The sequence below is a fragment of the Pipistrellus hanaki genome (assembly GCF_964339955.1).
Source record: "Pipistrellus hanaki genome assembly, chromosome: 5".
Lineage (NCBI taxonomy): Eukaryota > Metazoa > Chordata > Mammalia > Chiroptera > Vespertilionidae > Pipistrellus > Pipistrellus hanaki.
In genome coordinates, this window is record NC_140507.1 from 26,497,215 (window position 1) to 26,518,158 (window position 20,944).

General features: G+C 53.8%; 1 protein-coding gene across 11 annotated transcripts in view; it reads left to right on the forward strand.

Annotated features, from left to right (window-relative positions):
• NRG2 (neuregulin 2) overlaps positions 1–20,944 on the forward strand; it is a 248,202-nt gene that overhangs the window by 186,637 nt on the left and 40,621 nt on the right. The window contains exon 1 of one of the 11 annotated variants that reach the window (XM_084885041.1): positions 4,571–4,768. The exons of 9 other annotated variants lie outside the window; for them this stretch is intronic. In XM_084885041.1, coding sequence (XP_084741167.1) covers positions 4,660–4,768 — 109 coding nt within the window. In that variant the 5' untranslated portion in view covers positions 4,571–4,659. Of the gene's footprint in view, positions 1–4,570; positions 4,769–20,944 lie in introns of those variants that run through there. One more of the 11 variants, XM_084885042.1, reaches the window with a different exon arrangement.

A 20,944-nucleotide genomic window follows, 5' to 3' on the forward strand; every position in this document is an offset into this window, starting at 1 on the left:
GCTCCAGCCGGGATCCCACGCAGCCTAGGCTGCAGGGGTAATGGGCTTGCTAGGCCTTGCATAATCCCCCAGGGCGATGGGGAATTTCTCCGGTCCTGCGGGGAGTGGCATCTTGATCGATTTCCTCCTCTAGCAGACTCTTTGGTGGAGAGCAAGGTGGAGGAGCCTCGTGACTTGGAGGCACTGAAGTGGAGATGGCTGAGGGTAAGCGTAGCCTCATCTTCTCCAAGGACTTCTACCTTCTGGGCGAACAACAGTGGCCCAGGGCTGATTCGGGGGTGCCCTTTCCGGATGCTGGGGTGGTAACTAGGGAACTGCTGTAGGCTCTGCCTGGCCTGAGGTCACTGATTCTCTCCTTGAGGATCCCCACCAGGAAGTGAGTCCAAGGGCAAGGGGTCCGGTCCCCAAGACCCCTTTTCAGGAAAATTCTATGGGCAAAGCCTCTCGGAGCCTGAAAGTCTCAGGTGGAAGGTAGGGTAGCATGGGTGGTGTGTGTTTTTTCCCCTTTTCACTGAAAGGCATTTTTGCACATGACTCAAACAAGTCTAAACTTTCCTAAACTTCAAAGTTTGCCCATGGCACAGCCTCAAAGTGCGGAGGGGGAAATGTTAAAAAGGAAAAAAGAAGTTTGTTAGCCAGTTAAACATTGTGTTTTCACTCCATAAAGGAATTGAATTAGCTTGTTATGTTGCTATTAGTGTCCCATTGTGAAACAGCGTTGGGGAGAGGCGTCTCCTCTGGGTGATGTGGCATCTGGGCCGGCCCCCAGGTCCGGCTCTTCACCCACATCAGGTTGTACCAGGCATTACACAACCTGTGGTTCAGAGGAAGGAGTCCCCCTGGCAATAGGCCTGGCTCCCGGGGACATTTCCAGGCTCCTGGCAGGAGCTGGGAAGTCAGGACAGTGGGAACCCTGCTGGCATGCCTCTTGAAACCACTTGCCCATGACCCGGGCACTGAGCATCGGTCACAGAATTGGAGGGACCGTGCATGTCCTGAGGCCAGTGGTTGGCCTTGAAGAGGTCCTTTCTCTGCTCGCTGTCCCTCTTCCACATCTTCCTGAGCAACACCATGGAGCTGTCCTTAAGAGGCTGGTTCTGGGTCCCCAACTGCAGAGGTCCTGACCCTGCCCTGCTCATCACCAGTTGTTTGGCTTGGACAAATAGGAATAACTTTGGCCTCCCTGTGTCTCGGTTCCCTCACCCACAAAATAAGGATAATAGTCTTACTGAATATTAAGAATATAATATTAGCTACTTTTACTACTATTTTCACTGCCTTTCCTCTCTGCTTTAGGCCCTCCTTCCCTGACCCTCACAATGCTCAGGTCCTGGCACAGAGCAGACGCTAAGGACACATTGAAGGGTTGACCTGCTTACATGGTTCCCTTGCCTCCACTTTCTTCCTTCCCTTTTCCATCCATTCTACACACACACACACCAGTCAGGTTAATTTTTCTAATGCACATGTCACCCTCTTCCTCAAAACATCATCAGTGAATCCAATAAACATCCTAAGTTTACTCAGTAAAGCCCCAGAGCCTCAGCCTGGCAGTTCGGGTGTATCTCTGAGTGCGCACAGCAGTGAAGTGTGAGGAAGAAGAGCGTGGCCCTGGGGGAAGGTGGCAGCTACAGAGCTTTGAGTGAGTGATCTCTTTGTTCCTGTTTTATTCTCTTTTCTTTAACATTGAGGTAAGGATTGGACCCACCCACAGGGGTGATGAGGGGGTGACGAAGGATAACACATATAAGGTTCTTAGCACTGTCAGCTCCACCAAGTGCCCAGTAGGTGCTGGCTATATTAATTATTAGTAGCTCCCCAAGTTTTCCAACATAAATCTAGTCCCCTCATTGTTTCCTGGGTGAGTACCCAGGCAATGCTTCCCCTGGGTCTGTGGTCGGCAAACTGCAGCTCGCAAGCCACGTGCAGCTCTTTGGCCCCTTGAGTGTGGCTCTTCCACAAAGTACCATGGCCTGGGAGAGTCTATTTTGAAGAAGTGGCATTAGAAGAAGTTTAAGTTTAAAAAAATTTGGCTCTCAAAAGAAATTTCAATCGTTGTACTGTTGATATTTGGCTCGGTTGACTAATGAGTTTGCCGACCACTGGGCTAGGTTTTTGCCATGTCTCAGAACCCCTCACCTACACCCAATTGAAATCCTCCCCATCTGTAAAGACCTTCTTCAAAGCCCACCTCCCTCAATATTGCATCTGGGAACCCCAAACCATGGGACATGCTCCTGCCCCCTATGACTATCCTTAGTGTTTATGACCGTATCATATACCGCACTCACACCCCCAGCACACTGACCGGCTTCTGGTTTTGCAAAGGCACAAAAGCTCCTTCCTGTCCCCCAGCTATTGTATTCTTCTGCCAGGAATGCTCTTCCCACTCCTCTTCGCCCAGCCAACTCCTCCTCATTTCTTGAATCCCCGTTTAAGTGTTTTCTAGGAAAAGCTTTCCCTCACTACAGTTTGTTTATCTACAATATCAACCTGCATATCAACATATAGAAATGTTTATGAAATGAATATCTCTTTAATACTGAGCCCTCATTTTAATTAATTCATTGTTTGTGTAACTGATTGTTTGTGCAGCCTTACCAAGACTGTAACCTTCATGTAAGTAGGCCCATGTCCATCTTGCTCACAGCCAATCCCCAGCACATAGCACCATTCCTGAAACATGGTAAGCCTTACTAGGTATGTGCTAAACGAATGAGCCGAGAGGTTGGCCAGCCCCAGAAGCAGGGAGGCCATTTGGGGCAGAGAGAGTATGTGCAAAGATGTGGAGAGCAGACAGCGCAGTGTGTGTGGCTTGTAGGCAAATGTGGCTGAGGCACAGGATTGGGGGCTAGAGGGCTGTGCCTGGGGCCCAATGGAACAGGGCTTTGGTTGGACAGTAAGGAGTGTAGGTTTAACCCATGGGTAATAGTGAGCTAAGTGATCTGGTTTAAGTTTTAGAAACCTCACTCTGACGACCTTGAGGAGGTCAGAATCTATGGGGCAGGAGGAGGAAGTGAACGGAGGCAGGGGTTTGATGGTTGGGAAGGAGTGGATGTAAGTGCCATTTTGGAAGCTGAGTGAGCAGGGGCTGGAGCAGGAGTAAGACCTGGGCTCTGGCTCTGGCTCTGCCTAGGACACCGCCCTGCCTACCTACAGAGAGGGATACCACAGGAATGGAGGCGAGTGTGCAGGACATCTCAGCGGGGATGTGGGAGAGGAGGCACATCTCTTGCACTTGGTCTTCCCAGAGCTGCCCCCTAGCGGGACAGGCTTGAGGCCCAAGAATAGAATCCCAGAGACCAACCCTCTGCATGGACATTGCCTCCATCATCTCTCTTTCCCTGTCCACTCCCCAGCGTGGCCTCAAGGTCTGGTCAGGCCCCCAGGTACCCTGGAGCCCCAGAGTCCCTGGCCTAGACCCAGAGTCCTAGCCTGCTCCGGGCTCCCCGAAGGGGAACGCTGTCCAGAGAAGCCTCGGGACCCCCTCCGGAGCAGGCAGAGGACTGGCTGAGATGATCTTTGACTGGGATTCCAGTTGGGATGGCTGTAAGGGGACACCTCAGGCAGAGAGAGGCAGGCAAACCGCAGGCTCGGGCTTTCTGGGAGCCAGAAGAGGGAGAGCATTAACGATGTAACCCTTTCAGCGCCACACCCAAGCAGGAGGCAGGACACTGTCCTTTTTGGCAGCCCTGGCGCGGTGGCTTGTGCGAAGTGTTGTCGGGAGAGTCGGGGGAGGCCGTGTCAGTGTCTGAATCCACCTCCACGGGCCTGAAGAGAGGAGCCAGCTGGTGCTGGCAGCCAGGGCTGGCGGAGTGAGTGTGGGAGGGGGGCTGCAGGCCACCTGGGGCACCCAGGCTTCCCTCCCGCTGCAGCCTGTCCCGGCTGGGAGGGGCTCCTGGGCCACAGACCCCGGTAGCCAAGCACAAATGGCAGCTGCATAAAAAGTATCCCCCAGGTGGTGGCATCCCATAGGACTGAGGTCAGACTGTCAAGGTTGAGGAGGCACAGGCAAACTGCTTGTGAAATCGGTGGCGGGGGGCGGGGCAGGGGCAGGGGGGCGGGGGAGACACTAGACAGCAGAGAGGGGCTGCAAGGAGCGAGAGCGCTTCCTAACCCCGCTGGGCTGTCCGGTGGGTTTCATTTTGGTCCCTTTCTGGGCCCTCCTCTGGCTGTCTCCCCACCCCCTTGCTGTCCTCAGCCTGGCCCTCACTGCGGGATCTCTCCCCTCCCCCCTCTCCGCCCCCCCATCGTGGCTCAGGCCCCCGGCCCAGCTCGAGCCCCCTCCCCGGCGGGGAAGGAGGTGGGCAGCACTCGGCCGGGGCGCCCATCCCGCCTCGCTGGCTCCCTCGCTCGGTGGGTCCGGGGAGGGAGCTGGAGCGAGCTGCCCGAAGCCCACCCCCGGGCCGGCCGCCGGGGCGGGTGGGGAGGGGGCGGGGGAGAGGAGGCTGCGGCGCCCGGTGGGAGGGGAAGAGTTAAGGCTCCAGCTCCCCTCCCCCGGAGGGTGTGACCGCCTATAAGACAGGCGCCGCGCGCGGGCACCGGGGCTGCAGGCGGTGGGGGGCGCAGCTCGGCGCCGGAGAGCCAAGGCCGTCCCTGCGCTCCTGCACCTCCTGCACCTCGCGTCCGTCCGTCCCGCCGCCCCGGAGCCGGGGCAGAATGTCGGAGCCCAGGAAGCGGGGCCAAGGCCGCGGCAAGAAGCACCGAGAGGGGAGGAAGCGGGAGCGGGAGCCGGAGCCAGAGCGGGAGCCCGACCCGGGGGAGAAAGGTAGGGCACCTCCGAAACCTGGTTTTACTGGGAGAAACCTGCTGCCTGCTCACCTGCCCCCCCTCCGCCCCGCGCTGCACGGGTGAGTCTGGGGCTGTGCGGAGGCGGAGGTGACAGGCGCCCAGGGGCGTGCGTGCCAGCCTGCGAGGCGGTCGCTGCGGTCGGGCGGGCGGGCGGGCGAGGGACCGCGCACGGGAGCCTGGCAGCGGCTGTGCGCCCGTCCCTGTCCCCGGGCAGTGCCTCCCGGCGGAGGGGCGGGCGCCGGCCTACAGGTGAGGAGCCGGGAGCTGCAGGACGGAGCCAGGGCTCAGGCGGACAGACGGCTTGCAGGCAGACGCGGGTCCTGACCTGGCGCCGGGGCGCTGGGGGAGCTGTCACTGCCTTCGCTTCCTGGAGTGTGTGCTCCGGGCTCACTCCCACCAGGGGCCACACCTCCGCCAGCTCTGCTCATTCATTGGAGCAGGGGCAGCCGTGCCTGCCGCCTCGGGAGCCCCGGAGGGGACAGGGAGCCGCTGCTTCTGTGGCAGATGCTGCTTCTGTGACAGCCTCTCCCCCGGACTGTCGCCGCCAAGCACTTGTCCCCAGTCCCAGTCTTCAGGAGCGACTCCCTTGCACCCTTGGGTGCTGTCCCCAAGAAAGAGGGGAAGAAGGTGCTCTGGGTGATCAGAGCCTGTGCTGAAACCCACTTTGGTGCCCTCCGTGGGAAGCCTTAGGGTGAAAGAGAGGCCCCCCCACTCGGTGCACGGGCTTAGGGCTTCTCAAGGAGGGGCCTAAGGCATGCATGTCTGCCCAAGAGGCTTGTCCAGTTGCCTTCTCACTTCTTGTCTCTTTGGCATTTTGTTATATCCGTCTTGTACTAGTCAGCCGTCCAAGCATGTTTACATGCTTCATCTCCACATAATCCTCCTAACAACCTGGTGCAGGCATTCCTAGCCCCATTTTACAGAGGGAGCAACTGAGGCTGACCGAGGTCAAAGTCACAAAGTAAGTTCCAGGGATAGGTCTCGGGGACTTCAAATCCCGGCACAGTGATGCCCACGTTGCTGGTTCTCTATCCCCCCACCAGGGTTCCTGCCAGGACTGCAACATAAAAATGCCTTCTAAAGAGCACTGGACTGGGAGTTCGGAGGCTTTGGCTGTGGTTGAGGATTTGGCCAAATGACTTAACTTTTCTGGATTTCCGTGTAATGAGGGGCAGGTGGGAAGGTAGCCTCTGAGGTCTCTTGATTGGGAAGAGCCTGGGAGTCAACAATACCTTCAGCCCAGGAGAGGGAGGGACCCAGGGGGGTTTACAGGCCATCGCGGTGTTCTCTTCCTTATAAAGAAACACTCCCGGAGCGACACTGGGCCAGCTGACACTGCGCTCATGTGGTGTGTGGTGAGCTCCCAATCTGAGACCTGAAGGAATTCATGGTGCCTGTTTTCAAAATTCATGTGCTTGGCTCAGTGAGCCTTGCCACCAACCCCCATGTACATCCTATTGTGGGCACCTTGAGGGCTGGCTAGTAGGTAAGGGCACCCTCCAATGCCAAGGTTGCAGGAGTTGAGCTAGTTAGAAGCCACCTGGGCTTCACCAGGTGGGAGTAAGAGTGCCAAGGAAATGAGCAGCTTGCTGCTGAGGTTAGAGTGTGCACTGGGGCCAAGATGGGAGAGGGCTGCCGGTAAGAGAGTCTATGGGTCTCTCGATAATCTCTTCCAGCACCCAGTGAGAAAGTCCTTCTTCATGTCTAATTGTAATCTTTCCTGCTGTCTCTTCTTCTCTGCTTCCTCTTGTTCCCTGCCTCCAAGAGGACAGCCAGCTCTTCAGAATGCTTTCTTTCAAGGAGTTTGCTGGTGAGCGATACCAAGCAAACCCGAGGCCTGGGCTAGCGAGATTTCAAACACTCTGGACTAGGGAGGGCATAGGCAAGAGTCAGGCTCTGAACAAGGTCTCAGGAGAAAGTACCATGCCCATGAGAAGCAACGGTCTTTTTTAATACTCACCCAAGGATATTTTTCCCCATTGATTTTTAGAGAGAGAGTGAAGAGGGAGGGGGGCGGGGCAGAGAGAGAAACAACAACACATTAATGTGAGAGAGACATGTTGAATGGTTGCCTTCCTCATGAGGCCCCAACTGGAGCCTGGGATTGAGCCTGCAACTGCAGTAGGTGCGGGTTCTAACCACTGAGCAAACCTGGCCAGAGCTGAAGCAACAGTCTTCAATCCCTGGTCGGCCTTGGGGGGTAGGATGGATGCTTAAGCAAACACTGACCTACAGACCTGGAGGCTTCCCTCACAACTCGCCCTCAGCCCACCCGAGGCTCAGAGAGCCCCAGCCAGGGAGAACATGGCCACTGGGCAGTTGGAGAGGGGTCTTAGCAGGGTGGGGCCACATTTGCTAGAAAGATTCGGAGGTGCAGACATGGAGATGTGAGCAAGTTCTCCATTAAAATCTTCAGCTGAGAAAGGGGAGGGACTCTGGAAAGTGGTCGGGAATGGGAATGAGAGACAAGGGGACGGTAATGAATTGGCTCCCCCATCCATGACCCACATCCAACCGTCCCCCTCTCCTCGCTGCCACACACACGCAGGCCAGTGTGGGGAAATGGGCTTTTCCCTTGGCCTCGGCACAGGAGTGCTGGGTGGGGCTGAAATGCAGGTGTGAGCTCTGCTCTATGACTCACAGAGTTCGTGGGGCTGGCGCCTGGTATCCCTACCTGGGGCTGCCCCCCCCGCCCCCCCACTTCCCTTATCCCAGGCGGCAGTGTGGGGAGGTGGCTCATTAGCCCACTCATGTACCTGGGGTCCATCCCACTCTGCCTCTGTGTGACCTTGCCACCGCCCTCCCTCTTTGTGTCTCTGGAAATGCTCTCTGCTCTCAACTCTCACCTTCTCCATGGCAAGACAGAGCCCCAGCCCTCAGGCCCTGTGTCTCTGAGAATTCTGAGAGGAGGAGAGCTGGAGAGGGGAGGAGACTGGGGAGCAGGGGGAGGGGGGCTGGTCCCAAAAAAAGTGATGAGCTCTGGAGGTGCCGTGTTGTTTTGAAGAGTAGCTTGAGAATTGGATTGGAGGTTACTGGTCTTTCCTGTAGGCCCCTGGAAAGACAGCCAGCTTTGACGGGAAGGTCCCCTCTGTTGAAGCTGTGTCTGCCCCAGGAGGGCAGGGGGCAGGTTGTGGTCTTCTCCGGGGTGCCCTGAGGTATGAAGATAGATTCCCATCGCTAGCTGAAAACTCCGGATACATGTCATTTGGATGGGTCCAAAGAATCCTTGCAAGGATTTCCCCCATCTTCCCCATCTCCTGCCCCTGGTAAAACTAGTGCCCAGGCTTCCGGGACAAACTCCGGTCTTTGGGCTGTCAGAGGTGGCGATGTGCCGTTTGCATGTGGCTGAGCCACATCTGGCGGTTGCTTTGGCAGCCTCCACCTCTGGCCCTGGCCCCTGGCTGACCCTGCTGATCAAGGCACCTGGAGTAATCCTCCTGCCACTCCAGGCTCAGCCGGGCCTCACGCTCCTCTCCGGCGCCCTGGCACCTCGGGATTCATTAGGAACAATAACAACAAGCAGAGAGTGACTTTGTACCTCCCAGCAGTCTTTCATCCCCGGAGCTCAAAGCACTTTACAGACCAGGACTCACCGGTCCTCAGCCCAGGTCCCAGAGCGTTTCCAGACACCCAGGGAGGGAGGGAGGGCAGTGCAGGGACAAGGGGACAGAGAACTCCAGTTTTCCAGTTTGCACAGCAGCGGGGCTGGAGCAGGGCAGTGAGTCACCTGGGGTGGGGGAATCAGGTCGCCAGTGGGTCTGCGGTAGAAGTAAAATTGGACTGAAGGCTTCAGGCTTCCAACAGAGGGATTATTCTCCCTTAAAAGAATAAAAATAAAAAATTAAAAAAGGCAGAAACCGGTTTGGCTCAGTAGATAGAGCACTGGCCTGCGAATTGAAAGGTCCCGGGTTCGATTTCGGCCAAAGGCATGTACCTTGTTTGCGGGCACATCCCCCGTGGGGGCTGTGCAGGAGGCAGATGATCGATGTTTCTCTCATCGATGTTTCTGGCTTTCTATGCCTCTCCTTTCCTTTCTGTAAAATAATTAATATAATATATTTAAAGAAAAAAAAAAAAGAATATAAGCACCCCCCACCAGGCCCTCTGGCCTCTGTGGGCCCTGTGAGCTGCTGAGGGAAGAAGTGGCAGCTTCATGGGAAACAGAAGCCCTTAGATTCAGATATTGTCAGGAACCCAAGTGATCCCTGTTGCTGCCATCTGCCCTTGGTGCCGAAAGGTTCGGGTCTAAGTCAGAACAGCCCTGACCTTAGGATGGCGCAGAGTGAGGCGTGTATGGAGGGAAGGCGCTGACCAACATGGGGGAGCGCTGGTCCCAGCCTCGGTGGGCTTCCTAGAATGGCCACCCATGCCTGGTCACCCCCATGCACCCTTCTAGGCCTTCCCTGCTCTCTAGCCCACAAGTCTGGCCTGCAGGACAGTTGGCATTCGGAAGAGAGGATTGGGTTTGTCTAAACACTGGCAAAGCATCGCCAAAATCTGAGACCTGAGGCCCATCAGGATCAGGATCCCATTGCGTTTCCCGTTTCTGAGCCTGTCCTCACTGTACGTAACTCAGCACGAGGGGCGGCAAATCCTCCTGTCGTTCTCCAGCCCAGCCTTCGGCTAACCATCCATTTAGCAGGACTTCCAGGTCCTGGCCACGTGGTAACTGTCCAGACTGCATGTGCTTTTGCTCATTCGGGTGTGCTCCATTCTGCAAGCATTCACTGAGCTCCCGCTCTGTAAAGAAATCACAGCTGCTGCCCTCGGGATCCAAGGCTGGCCCCACAGGAATACCTGTGACGAGAACCAAGTGCAAGGCCGGGGCTGTGTGTGGCGAGGAAAGGAATGAATTGTTCTGGGAAGGTGTCGGGAGAGGTTCACCGAGGAGGTAACATTTGAGCATCAGTTGAAGCATAAACTGGGAACTTGCCTGAAATGCAAAGTCTTGGGCCTCAGTCTGCCCTATTGAAACTGTGCGGATGGGGCCGGTGTGTGTTTTCCAAAGCCCTCTGGTTGACGGGATGTGTGCTGAGGTGTGAGAAGCGCTTGCTGAGCTGGGTGGCCCAGCTTCGCAGACAAAGCCTCGCAAAGGGCCTGGCAGTCCCAGAGGTGTTTCCCCAGCGCCGTGGGGCCCAGAATGGTGGCTGGGGCTGCAGGCCATCGCTGGGGAATGGGCTTGCCGCCCTGTGGGCAGCAGAGGTGGGTGGGCAGACCTAACTGCAGTTGCCAGGCTTTCTGGAGGAGGTGGGCCGAGGTGGACCTGGGAAAATGGGAGGAGATCGGAAGGGGCTTGGCATCCAGGCTGGGAAAGCCGCCTGCGCGGAAGTGAACAGGGCAGTTGGGAAATGAAGATGCCCTGCCCATGAGGGAGGGAGAGACCGGCGGGCCCAAACTGTGTGTTTTCTGAAAGTCAGGCTGCTGAGTGTAGGCTTCTCTGAAACAGACTCACCTGTGACTCTGGGGCAGTCAGGAGCGGCTGGATCTGAGCTCGTGACCTATTCCTTCACTATCGAGGTGGGGAAACTGAGCCCCAGAGAGAGAAGTCCATACACCAGCAAGGCAAAGGGTTCAGCAGCTACCGGGCAAGAACGAGAGCAGAGCTTTGGAGGCATTGCCACCTTCCCCAACCCTGCAGCCTCCTGTCTCCCATCGCCTACATGGTACCCAGTCAGGTGGAATTTCTCTGTTTCCTGAGTGCACGGTGGTCTTCTGACACGGTCCTCGGCACCTCTGGCTCCTTTGCCTGCAGCACTGCCTTTCTTCTCTTGGCCAGCTCCCGTCATCCTCCGGGCTCAGCACAGGCCTTGCTCCCTCCACAGAGCCTTCCTGGAGGCGAGGAGGGTGGGTGAGGAGTATCCTCTTTGCTCCCCCCACCGCCTCCCATTCTGCTGGGTGGGCAGCTCTGCCTCAGCAAGAACCTCCGCCAGGGCAGAGACACCTGACATGTGCCCCGCGCCCAGGGCATCTGAGTGCACAAACGAAGGAGGACTCTCTCAAGCTCTTCCTCCTGTGGCCAGACACCTCGCCAGCTTCTCTCCTGTTTGCAGAGGGGCAGTCTCACGGGAAGAGGCTGTCCTGGCCCAGCTCCCTGTCTGTGGCCAGAGGCCTCTCAGGAGGTTGGGAGCCTGATAGGCCAAGTAAGGGTGGTCCTTCATCGAGGCCCCCAACTGAATCACCTGCTCCGCTGTCCTGCTCTGCTTGGGCTGAGGGGGAGGGAACGGGCCGAGTTGGGAGGAAAGACTGGGATTAGCCATCAAGGAGTCCCACCCTCCCCTTGGTACTAGCAGCAGTCTTGATCTGAGGCATCCGTCAGCCATGAATCCATTGGTTCAGCCAGTGAGCACCTACTCGGTGCCAGATTCCAGCAATGCTGCCTCACATCCCTTCGTGAGGTCCCCACAGTCCCGAAAGTTAAGTAATCTGTTTGCTCCAAAGTAGGAAACCCCAAATTGGGCAGGAGAAACACCCGGGAGGTCTGTGTGAGGCAGAGGTTGCTTCTGGCTGGGTGGGTTAGAGGAGCATCTGAGATGTAGATTAATAAGAGCTGCCAGCTATTGAGCTTCCTCTGTTCCAGGTACTGGGTGCTAAGTTCTCAACACACAGCATCCCCATTTAATTCTCATCACAATCGTAAGAGGTGGGTGAGATTATCCCTGTTTTACAGGCAAGGAAATAAAGGCTCGGGGAGGTTAAGAAGCATGTCTATTTAGGCAGGACACCAGGCAGAGCCAGAGCGCAAACCGAGACCAGTCTGAGCCCCCCAGCCTGCATGTCTGACCCTTCTGACTGTGCTCTGTGTAGGCAATGGGTGAGGGGGCATGAGGCAGGCAGACTATAGAACAGACATGTTCGGGAGCAGCCAGTGATTTGGGTCTGCCTGGAATATACAATTCTTTTTTTATCTTATTTTATTTTTTATTTATTTCAGAGAGGGAGGGAGAGGTAGAAGCATCAATGATGGGAGAGAATCATTGATCAGCCGCCTTCTGCACACCCCACACTGAAGATCGTGCCCACAACCCGGCATGTGCCCTGACAGGGAATCGAACTGCAGCCTCCTGGTTCACGGCCGACGCTCAACCAGTGAGCCACGCCTGGCCGGGCCAGAAGACACAATTCCTGAAGGGAATTGATAGGGGGGAAGCAGAGAGGGGCGGGGGCTGGCTTGCTGACCCAGTAAGCTTCCTCCGGGGGCCCTGGCTGGCAGCAAGGAAGGCAGGTGATGGCCTTTCTTCTGCAGACATCATGGCGCCCAGGAAGGTTTCTTAGTGGCCAGAAGCACACAGAGGTGACTCTGCCCCGTGTCCATTGCTGGTGGAGTGGTATTGGGGGTGGGCACAATACAGCCCGAACCAGAGCCTGCCAGACAATGAAGGACTCAGAGGGCAAGAGGCTTGGTGGAAGGGGCATGTTCTTGATCTTTGGGGAGAATCAAGAGTCAAGAGAGACAGTTGTCAAAAATGACAAGGTGACAGAAAGAACGCAGGATCAAGAGTGGTCTTGGGAGAGGAGCAAGGAAACTGCTCTCTCACGTGCTGTATTTGAGACAGCGGTTGAATATCCAGGCGGTTATTCATTTCGGGGTGAGCCTCTCGCTAGCCGGGGCCACGGGGACCACATCCCAGGCCTCCCAGACCCCAAAGTGCCCAGGCCGGGCTCTCTGTGCTCGGGGCTGGACTTGCAGGGCAGGAAGCTGGGCCTCCGCAGCCTGGGTCCCTGCACCCACTGGGGTGTCTGTATTTAGTGAGCACACGGGCCTTGTTCTGACCTCTGTCCGCCCTGATAAGACCTTTCCCCTGATACCTGTTTCTTTAAAGTCTTGTGTTTTTATTTTATCTCAGAAATCCACACGAACTTGACAGTGTACCCCATCATACGTCTGCTTTAATACAAAGGTGCTGCCTTTCCTTACTAATGAGCTCGGCAGACCCTTCGAAAAGAGGTCCTGCGATCACCCTGCGGCTTTTCCTGTATCTCAGTTTGAGAAGCAGGTCTGGCGTAGTGTATAAGGTGCCTCCCCTTTTCTGCCCTCCCACCCCACCCCCATTCCATGTCCCAGGACCCAGAGCCTCAGAAACAACTTTCTCCGGCTAGGCTGAGGCGTGGGAAGTGCAGGCCCTCCTAAAGGGTGTAGGGACTCTGGGGTTCCCTCAGGTTCCTCGAACAAGGTCCCCCCCCCACACACACACACACACACGCACACACACACCAGCAGCAGCAGGCCCTCTCACAGAGGCTGCTCAGGGCCAGGGCCCAGCCTCCCCCGCGGGAAAATTAGAGTTTGGGCAAATGGTAACGGCCTTTCAAGCCTGTCACCTCTGCTTTGTTCCTCCCCTCACTCCCGGAGGCTGAAGAGATCATGCTCAGAAGCCTCCATCTCTCCCCTGAGAGCTTTCTCTTACCCTCTAGAATAGGCAGAATGTGGTTTATGGATGAGTCAGCTGAGGCCCAGAGAGGCTAAACTGCTCACCTAAGGGCAGACAGCTAGAAGCTCAGGGACCCGGATAAGGACCTGACCTGCTGTGTCCTCTGGGCCACCCTGGCCTCGGGTAAGCACGGCTTCCCCTGGCCTCACCTGTGCCCCCGCTAGGTGTGCCTGGCCTGTGCCCCAGGTCCTGCCGAAAACCCAGGCAGGGCAGCTGTGTGGTCTCCCCGCCTCGGGCACCCCTGCTTGTTTGAGCCTGTGCAGTCGCCCTCGCCAGAGGTGACATCCCCCCAGTCTCCCATCTCTCCCACCCCATTGGGCCCCTGTGTCTCAGCTCTGAGCCCCGGCAAGAAACCTCAGCACGCACCCGCCTGACTCTGGCGGGGCCCCGAGGAGGCCAGTGTGTCAGTCAGGATGCCTCCTTCCTGTTGGAGGGGGCTGAGGTGGCCATCGTGTGGACCCCGGTGGTCAAGGCAGGCCTATGTGTGCCCTTCACTCACACTGCATGTTGGGTGCCCGTGGATGGGGGTTTTGGAATGGGCAGGCGAGAAGCACCAAGCAGGAGCCATTTCTGTTGGTGTTGGAGCTGCCAAATTTTCTCTCTTTCTTCTTCCTCCCTCGCCCTTCTTTGCCTGCCCTCCCGGAACAACATCAGCCTCCCCTCTCTCACTCCGCCCCAGCCCCTCTTCTCTACCTTCCAGCTGAGGAGCCAGGGGCCTGGCCTGCTGAGCTGAAAGCCCACCAGGTGGACTAGCTTCACTGGGGCAGGGAAAGTGGCCCTCTGTGTGGCTCTGCGCCCTGCCAGCCTCAGCACAGCCCCGAGCAGGAGGCAGAGCCCGCCCCGAGCACAGGAGCCAGGCTGTCTTGTGCAGCATCCTATCCCTGATGGTGGGTAGGTGCCTGGTAGATCGTGGACTGCAGGAGGCGTGGATTTGGTGGATGGGTGTGAGAGGAGGGCATGGCAGGCCCAGGCACCAGGCCCATGGGCCTGGTTGGCTAAGAAGATGTGGCTCAGGGGCCACTCCCTGTGGGCGCCTGGCCTGTGGGTATCAGATGGCTCTTCCGCGGGCCACGGGAGGATAGCCGACTGCCGTTTCTCAGAGGGGCCCTCCGTGCCCACGTAAGTCAGCTGTGTCTTAGTTGTTGGTGTGTTTTTCCCTTCTCATTTGAACTTGGAGTCTGTAATTAACCTCCTATAGGTCACTCTGTGGGTAGGAGAGGGGTGGGGAGAGGGCCGGCCCGCAGCCCGCCAGCAGCAGGGCAGCAGGAGACTTTGATGGCGGGCGGGCTGGCCACCTTGTCTCCAGGTGTTGTGCTGCAAAGGGGACTGCTCAGCCTTAGTCATGCGCCGGGGATCATTAACCCTTTTAAGAGTCCGCTGCCCCTGCCCCCTGGCTGCCAGGAGGGAGGCCAGGCCAGGCCAGGGCCTCCCCGGCTGGGCCGCCTGGCCACGTCCTGGGCGTCTGTCTTGCTCTCAGATCTCTGCAGACTCCGCACCCACCGCCCACTGCCGAGAGGAATGAGGTCAAACTGCTGGCAGCAGCGGTATCTTCTGGCCTCGGGGCTGGGATGTGAGAAAGGAGCAGCCCTGGCTGTTCCTGCTGTTGTTATCTTCAGTGCGGTGCCTTCCGAGGATTCCCCGTCGAACACACACGACCGCAGGCCAGATGCCTTGGCTTGGCATGAGGCTGTGAGGAAGCAGAAGCCACCAGGTACCCCATGGCCCAACTCATCACCACGGAGGTGTGTCTTACGGTGTTAGGGGACTCATCCTCAAGAGAAATCTTTTTATGGAGACCTGGATCATCCTTGGGAGACCTTCCTCTTGTTATAAAACTGCCCAAGAGCCGGGACCAGTTTGGCTCAGTGGATAGAGCATCGGCCTGCGGACTGAAAGGTCCCAGGTTCGATTTCGGTCAAGGGCGTGTACCTTGGTTGCGGGCACATCCCAGTTAGGGGTGTGCAAGAGGCAGCTGGTCTATGTTTCTCTCTCATCGATGTTTCTAACTCTGTCCCTCTCAATTCCTCTCTGTGTAAAATCAATAAAATATATTTTTTTAAAAAATAAAAAATAAATAAAAACTGCCCAAGAGATTTCCCTACTCCCCATAACCCAATACCCTGAACCCCCACTCAGGAAAGCCGTAGGCCTGCTGCTCAGATGGGCCCTTTTTCAGGCAAAAGGGAGCTGGACAACGTGACCTCAGGGCGTGTGGGAGCTCAGCAGGGAGGCTCAGCCATAGGAGGAGGCATTAAGGGAGGTGATGGCAGAGCTGCCCAACAGCAAAGGGACCCCCACTCAGGAGACCCCCTAGGCCATCAGCTTGCCACCTACCCCTCTGTATGTGGGGAAGGAGCAGCCGCGGGGAGGCAGGGTCTCGGTGACAGCCATGGGAACAGAGTAGGGAATTGTCACCCTCTCCTTCTTCATGCTTCTACCTGATGCCTCTCGTCGGTCGCTCCCCTGGTGCTGGGCCTTTGAGAATCCCCTCTGCACGGGGACGTGTGCGCAGACCCTGAGGACTGGGACTCCTCCCTCTGGCTGCAGAGCAGAATTTGTAGAGAAATCTCGTGCAGTCTTGTTAATGTTTGCAGGATGTTGGAGACATCCGAATTCACCTGGACAATGAAATATTATGCAGCCATTAAGATGACTGAGATCTGTATTTCTAGATTCGGGGAAATGTTTTTACAATATATTGACTAAAAAAAATGTAGGATATAAAACATTTTAGAGAGAATAGTCTTGAAGGAGATATTTGAAAATGTTGCCAGTTTCCCCCCCCCCCCTCTGATAGTAATTGAAGGGATTTAAATGTGTTTTTCTTTTTCCTTAGTTGTATTATGTAATTTTTCTACAACAAAACAATGTTTTTCTTATGTAACAAGACAATAACAGAGGGAACAAGCTAACTCCTTGTGGGGTAGGATTGGCTACCCCATGTATAGCTAGTCGTTTCTGTCTGGGACAAAGCACAGAACCTGGCACCAGTAAGCACTCAGTAAACGCATGTCAACTGAGGGGGGGAGGGCGGTGAGTGCTTGCCCATTGGGTTGCTTCAGCCATTGTCCTGACAGATCCCATTCATCCCAGGAAGCCCGTTCCTCTGCTTGGTTCAGCTTTGGCCTCAAGACACTCTGGGGACATGATACAGTGGTTTTCATACTGGCATTCTGGGTCCTAGTCCATCTAAGAGACCCAGACAATACTGGACCCAGATCAGAGAGGGGGCCCGGGCAGGGTTAGGGCTGGCCTGCTTGTATCTGAGGCCCTGTGCACACTATCTCCAGGTCCTTACAGGTCTCTTAGCCTTGTCCCAGGTGTCCCCAAGGATCCTGTGGCTGGAATCCACAGTGGGAGAAGTATGATGCTCAGAACAAGAATGAGCTTAAAATGCAAAATGTTAAGAGCAAGTCATCTCCTGACCTGTAAGCCTTTGATATCTTCCCATCACATCTGCAAAGCAAACCCAGGACCATCGTGGTGCGGTTGTCCCTACTCCTCACCACGGAAAGCTCCACCCAGGCATGAGGAGGCAGAGGTCCTCCGGGCATTCTTCAGGGTGCCCCCTGGTGGGTGTTCTCTTTCCTGCCACCTGAGCTGCTGCTCCTCCCCACAAGGGACTTGCTTGAATTTAAAAAAAGAAAAAGAAAAGTCTGTTCTCGGGGTCCTATTCCCTTTCAAAATGTGCATCTTTGGCTTTCAAAGAACTGCGAACTAAGATTTCTGTGAGCAGGGACAGAATCAGACATTGCTAGAGTGGGAGACATGGTTTTTAATACAGTAGTCCCCCCCTTATCCTTGGAGGATAAGATCCAAGACCCCAGTAGGTGCCTGAAACCCCAGATAGTAATGAACTCTGTATAGGGTGTCCCAAAAAAATGTACACACACTTTGAATTATTATAAAATAAGTGTTTATTAACATATAGTTCATTTTCAAAGTTTAAGAGAATCTACAGAAATGAATAATTTTTTTGTCAGTGTCTGAATTCCAACTGATTACCAGTCTGGTCCAAGCACTGCTGATAACGTGAAGCAGTGGAATTGCAAACATAAAACATAATTTCATTTTGCATTTGTGTGCCCTCAATTCATCAACTGTTGCTGGTTTTGTACCATAAATTTTACCTTTTATGTATCCCCATTAAAAAAAAAAGTCTAGTGGCACTTTAGTATAGATTTTCTTTGTTCAAAGCTTAGTCTGGCTTCACCCATTATTTCAGGTCAGTTAAACCTAAAAAGAAGTGAAAATTGAGTTATCAGCTATTAAAGTGTGTATATACATTTTGAGGGACACCCTATGTATACTGTCTTTTCCTATACATAGATACCTATGATAAAGTTTAATTTTTAAAATAGGCACAGTAAGAGAATAACAATAATCCTATATAATAAAAGGCTTATATGCAAATCAACCAAATGGTGGAATGACCAGTTACTATGACACACACTAACCACCAGGGGGCAGATGCTCCCACAGGGGGAGTGCTGCTCAGCCAGAAGCTGGCTCACGGCTGGTGAACGCAGTGGCAGTGGTGGGAGCCTCTCCTGCCTCCAGGGCAGTGCTAAGGATGCCTGACTGATGGCTTAGGCCTAAGCCATCAGTCAGACATCCCCCAAGGGCCCCTGGACTGTGAGAGGGTGCAGGCCAGGCTGAAAGGTCCCCAATCCCCCAAATGCATGAATTTCATGCACCAGGCCTCTAGTAACTAATCATAAAATAGAACAATTATACTAGTATACTGTAATAAAAGTTATGTGAATGGCTTTGGGGCCATTATCAGGTAAAATAAGTGCAATACCAAGCCATTCCATCTGATAACCAAGGCAGCTACAAAGTGACTAACAGTCGTGGATATGCCGGACAAAGAGATGATTCACGTCCCAGGCAGGACGGAGCCTGACAGCGTGAGATTTTATCGTGCTACTAAGAACAGCACGCTATTTAAAACTTATGAATTGTTTATTTTTGGAATTTTCTACTTCATATTTTTGGACTGTGGGTAATTAAACATTGAAAATCAAGGGGTGATTACTGTATCTCAGTTGATTCTTGTGAGGAACTGTTAAGAACCAAAAAAAACTCTTTGTAATGAGCACAACATGATCCAAAAATATGGCTATTTTTATCTTGTCTTCCTTTAGACAGGTACTGTCTAGTAGGAATATAATGTAATCTACATAGATAATTTTACAATTTCTAGTAGGCATATAAAAAGCTAACAAAACAAAAAAAAAGCTTTAAAGACATTTGCAATGTATTGGGCATTCCCAGCATCCTCTCCTCTCCTCAGAGCCGATGGAAGCACTTCAGCTCACAAGTACGAAGGCAGGGAACTGTTTCAGCAACTGGCAACCAAGATAATGTGTCTGACTGGACATCCCTCATTTCCCTCGACAAAGCCCAAAAACCTGGGCCCACTCTACACCAGCAAATAACCCCCTTCCTCTTCAGCCACCAACCCTGTTTCAGGACTCTCAGATATTAGCTTGCATTTGTTGAACCCTGTACTAAACACTTTACATTCACTGACTCCTTTAAGTCTCACAATAATCCTGTCAGCTAGTTACTGTGTATATTTTACAGATAAATAAACTGATGCTTAGGTTAAGAGAGGAGTTTGCAAAATTTCAATCTAGGTCTGCCCTACCTCAAAATTCTCCAGGGGCCTAATTCCTAGTCATCTGGCAGAATTTCTAATTCTGCATGCACAAGAGGGTAGGAAATGCAAGAAATGTTGATCAAGGGCTTAAAAAGAGGGGTGGGGGGAGGTTTTACCTAAGAAAAGGAGAAGGGAGACAAATCCAGACTTCTTGTCCTGTCTCAGATAGCCACATGACAGTGACCTGGGCCTCCCTCTCCAGGATCCCCTCACACCACCCTTGCTTTCCAGAATCTTCTAGCCATATGGGCCTCTGTTAACTAGCTGCTTTTCACTGCTTCATGGATCCTGGTGATTATTTGTCATTGTGCATCCTCCTCACTCAAGTTCAGGCCTCACGAGAGCAGGAAGATTATCTGTCTTGTTCACTATTGTATTCTCAGGGCCCAAAATCTGGACAGTGCCTGGCATGTAGTAGATTGAATGAATGAATGAATGAGGAACGAGTGAGCTAGATGGGATTATTCTGAAGTGAGTAGACTATCAAGAAGTGGCCCCCAGCCAGTATGGCTCAGAGGTTGAGCATCAACCTAAGAACCAGGAGGTCACCGTTTGTTTCCTGGTCAGGGCACATGCCCTGGTTGCTGGGGCTCAGTCCCCAGTAGGGGGCATGCAGGGGACAGCCAATCAATGATTCTCTCTCATCGCTGATTTTTTTTTTCTATCTCTCGCTCCCTTCCTCTCTGAAATTAATAAAAGCATATTTTTTAAAAGTGGCTATTGGGCCGCATGGGGTTCTTACTAGTTGGGGTGGGCTCTTTGTGATCGAAAATGTAGTCTTGGGTTTCCCATTGGTGGCAGAGAATGACTTTGGAGCCCCCAGTCCTCTGAGCTGGGGTCATGCCTCTTGTTCCTGAAGCCTCTACGTCACTGCCCCTTCCTGCCCCCTTCACCACCTCCATTCAGAGTGGCCTCAGGCTTCGTGCATAGTGTTGCACCGGGACTCATGTCAGGAAACAAGGTAGTAGAGTGACCACTTCTCCTCACCAGGCACTACCCCGCCCTCGCCCTGGCTTGTTGGGAGGGAGGCAGCCCACGGAGGGCGTGGTAAGAGGGCCCCCTGTCTCAGAACTGCAGTGAATGTGAGCACCCTCTACTCTGAGAGGAGCTCTTCGTTTCCCTGGCTCACAAGAAGAGCGAGGAGACCAGTTGGAGATCACCAGTTGACCAAGAGGTTAGCTCACTGGGTGTCAGCAAAGCCACCTGTGAAGATGTGTTCAGTTAGTCACCAGGCGTGAGCTATACATTTACAATGTGTGCACGTTCCTATATGTATGTTATATTTTTATTGTTTATTTTTTTAAATATATTTTATTGATTTTGTACAGAGAGGAAGGGAGAGAGAGAGCTAGAAAAATCGATGAGAGTCATCAATCAGCTGCCTCTTGCACACCCCCTACTGGGGATATGCCCGCAACCAAGGTACATGCCCTTGACCGGAATCGAACCCAGGTCCCTTCAGTCCCCAAGCCAACGCTCTATCCATTGAGCCAAACCAGTTTCGGCTTATTGTTTATTTTTTAAGCCCACATACCTGGACCCACTCTCACAGGTTCTGTTGTATTATGTCTAGGATATTTCCTAGGCACTTACATAATTTTTAAAGCTCTCCATACGATTCTTATTAGCACGTAGGGTTAAGAACTATTGATAAGCAATGACTGAGGACCCAGGAAGGTGGCGGTGTAGGAAGCGGAGAAGGATGTCAGTCCCATTTAGAATTATGAAGTTCCAGAAAGCCCAACGGATTGATGGCTGATGGACATAAAACCTCTGGATGTCCAAAAGAAAACCATTATAAAATATAAGAAGCAGGTAACTGGTGGGAAATATAGCAAAAGCTTTGTAGCCTTACCATGTATAGAGAACTTTTACAGATCAATAAGGTGAGCACCCAATAGAAAAACGGAGTACGGGCAAGAACAGACAGTTCGCGAAGAAGAAATACAATGGGCCGATACACTTAGGAAAAGTGGTCAGCCTCACTAGGAACCAAATAAATGCAAATTAAAACAACAGAGACGTTATCTTTTGCCTAGCTAATTGGCGAAGATTAAAT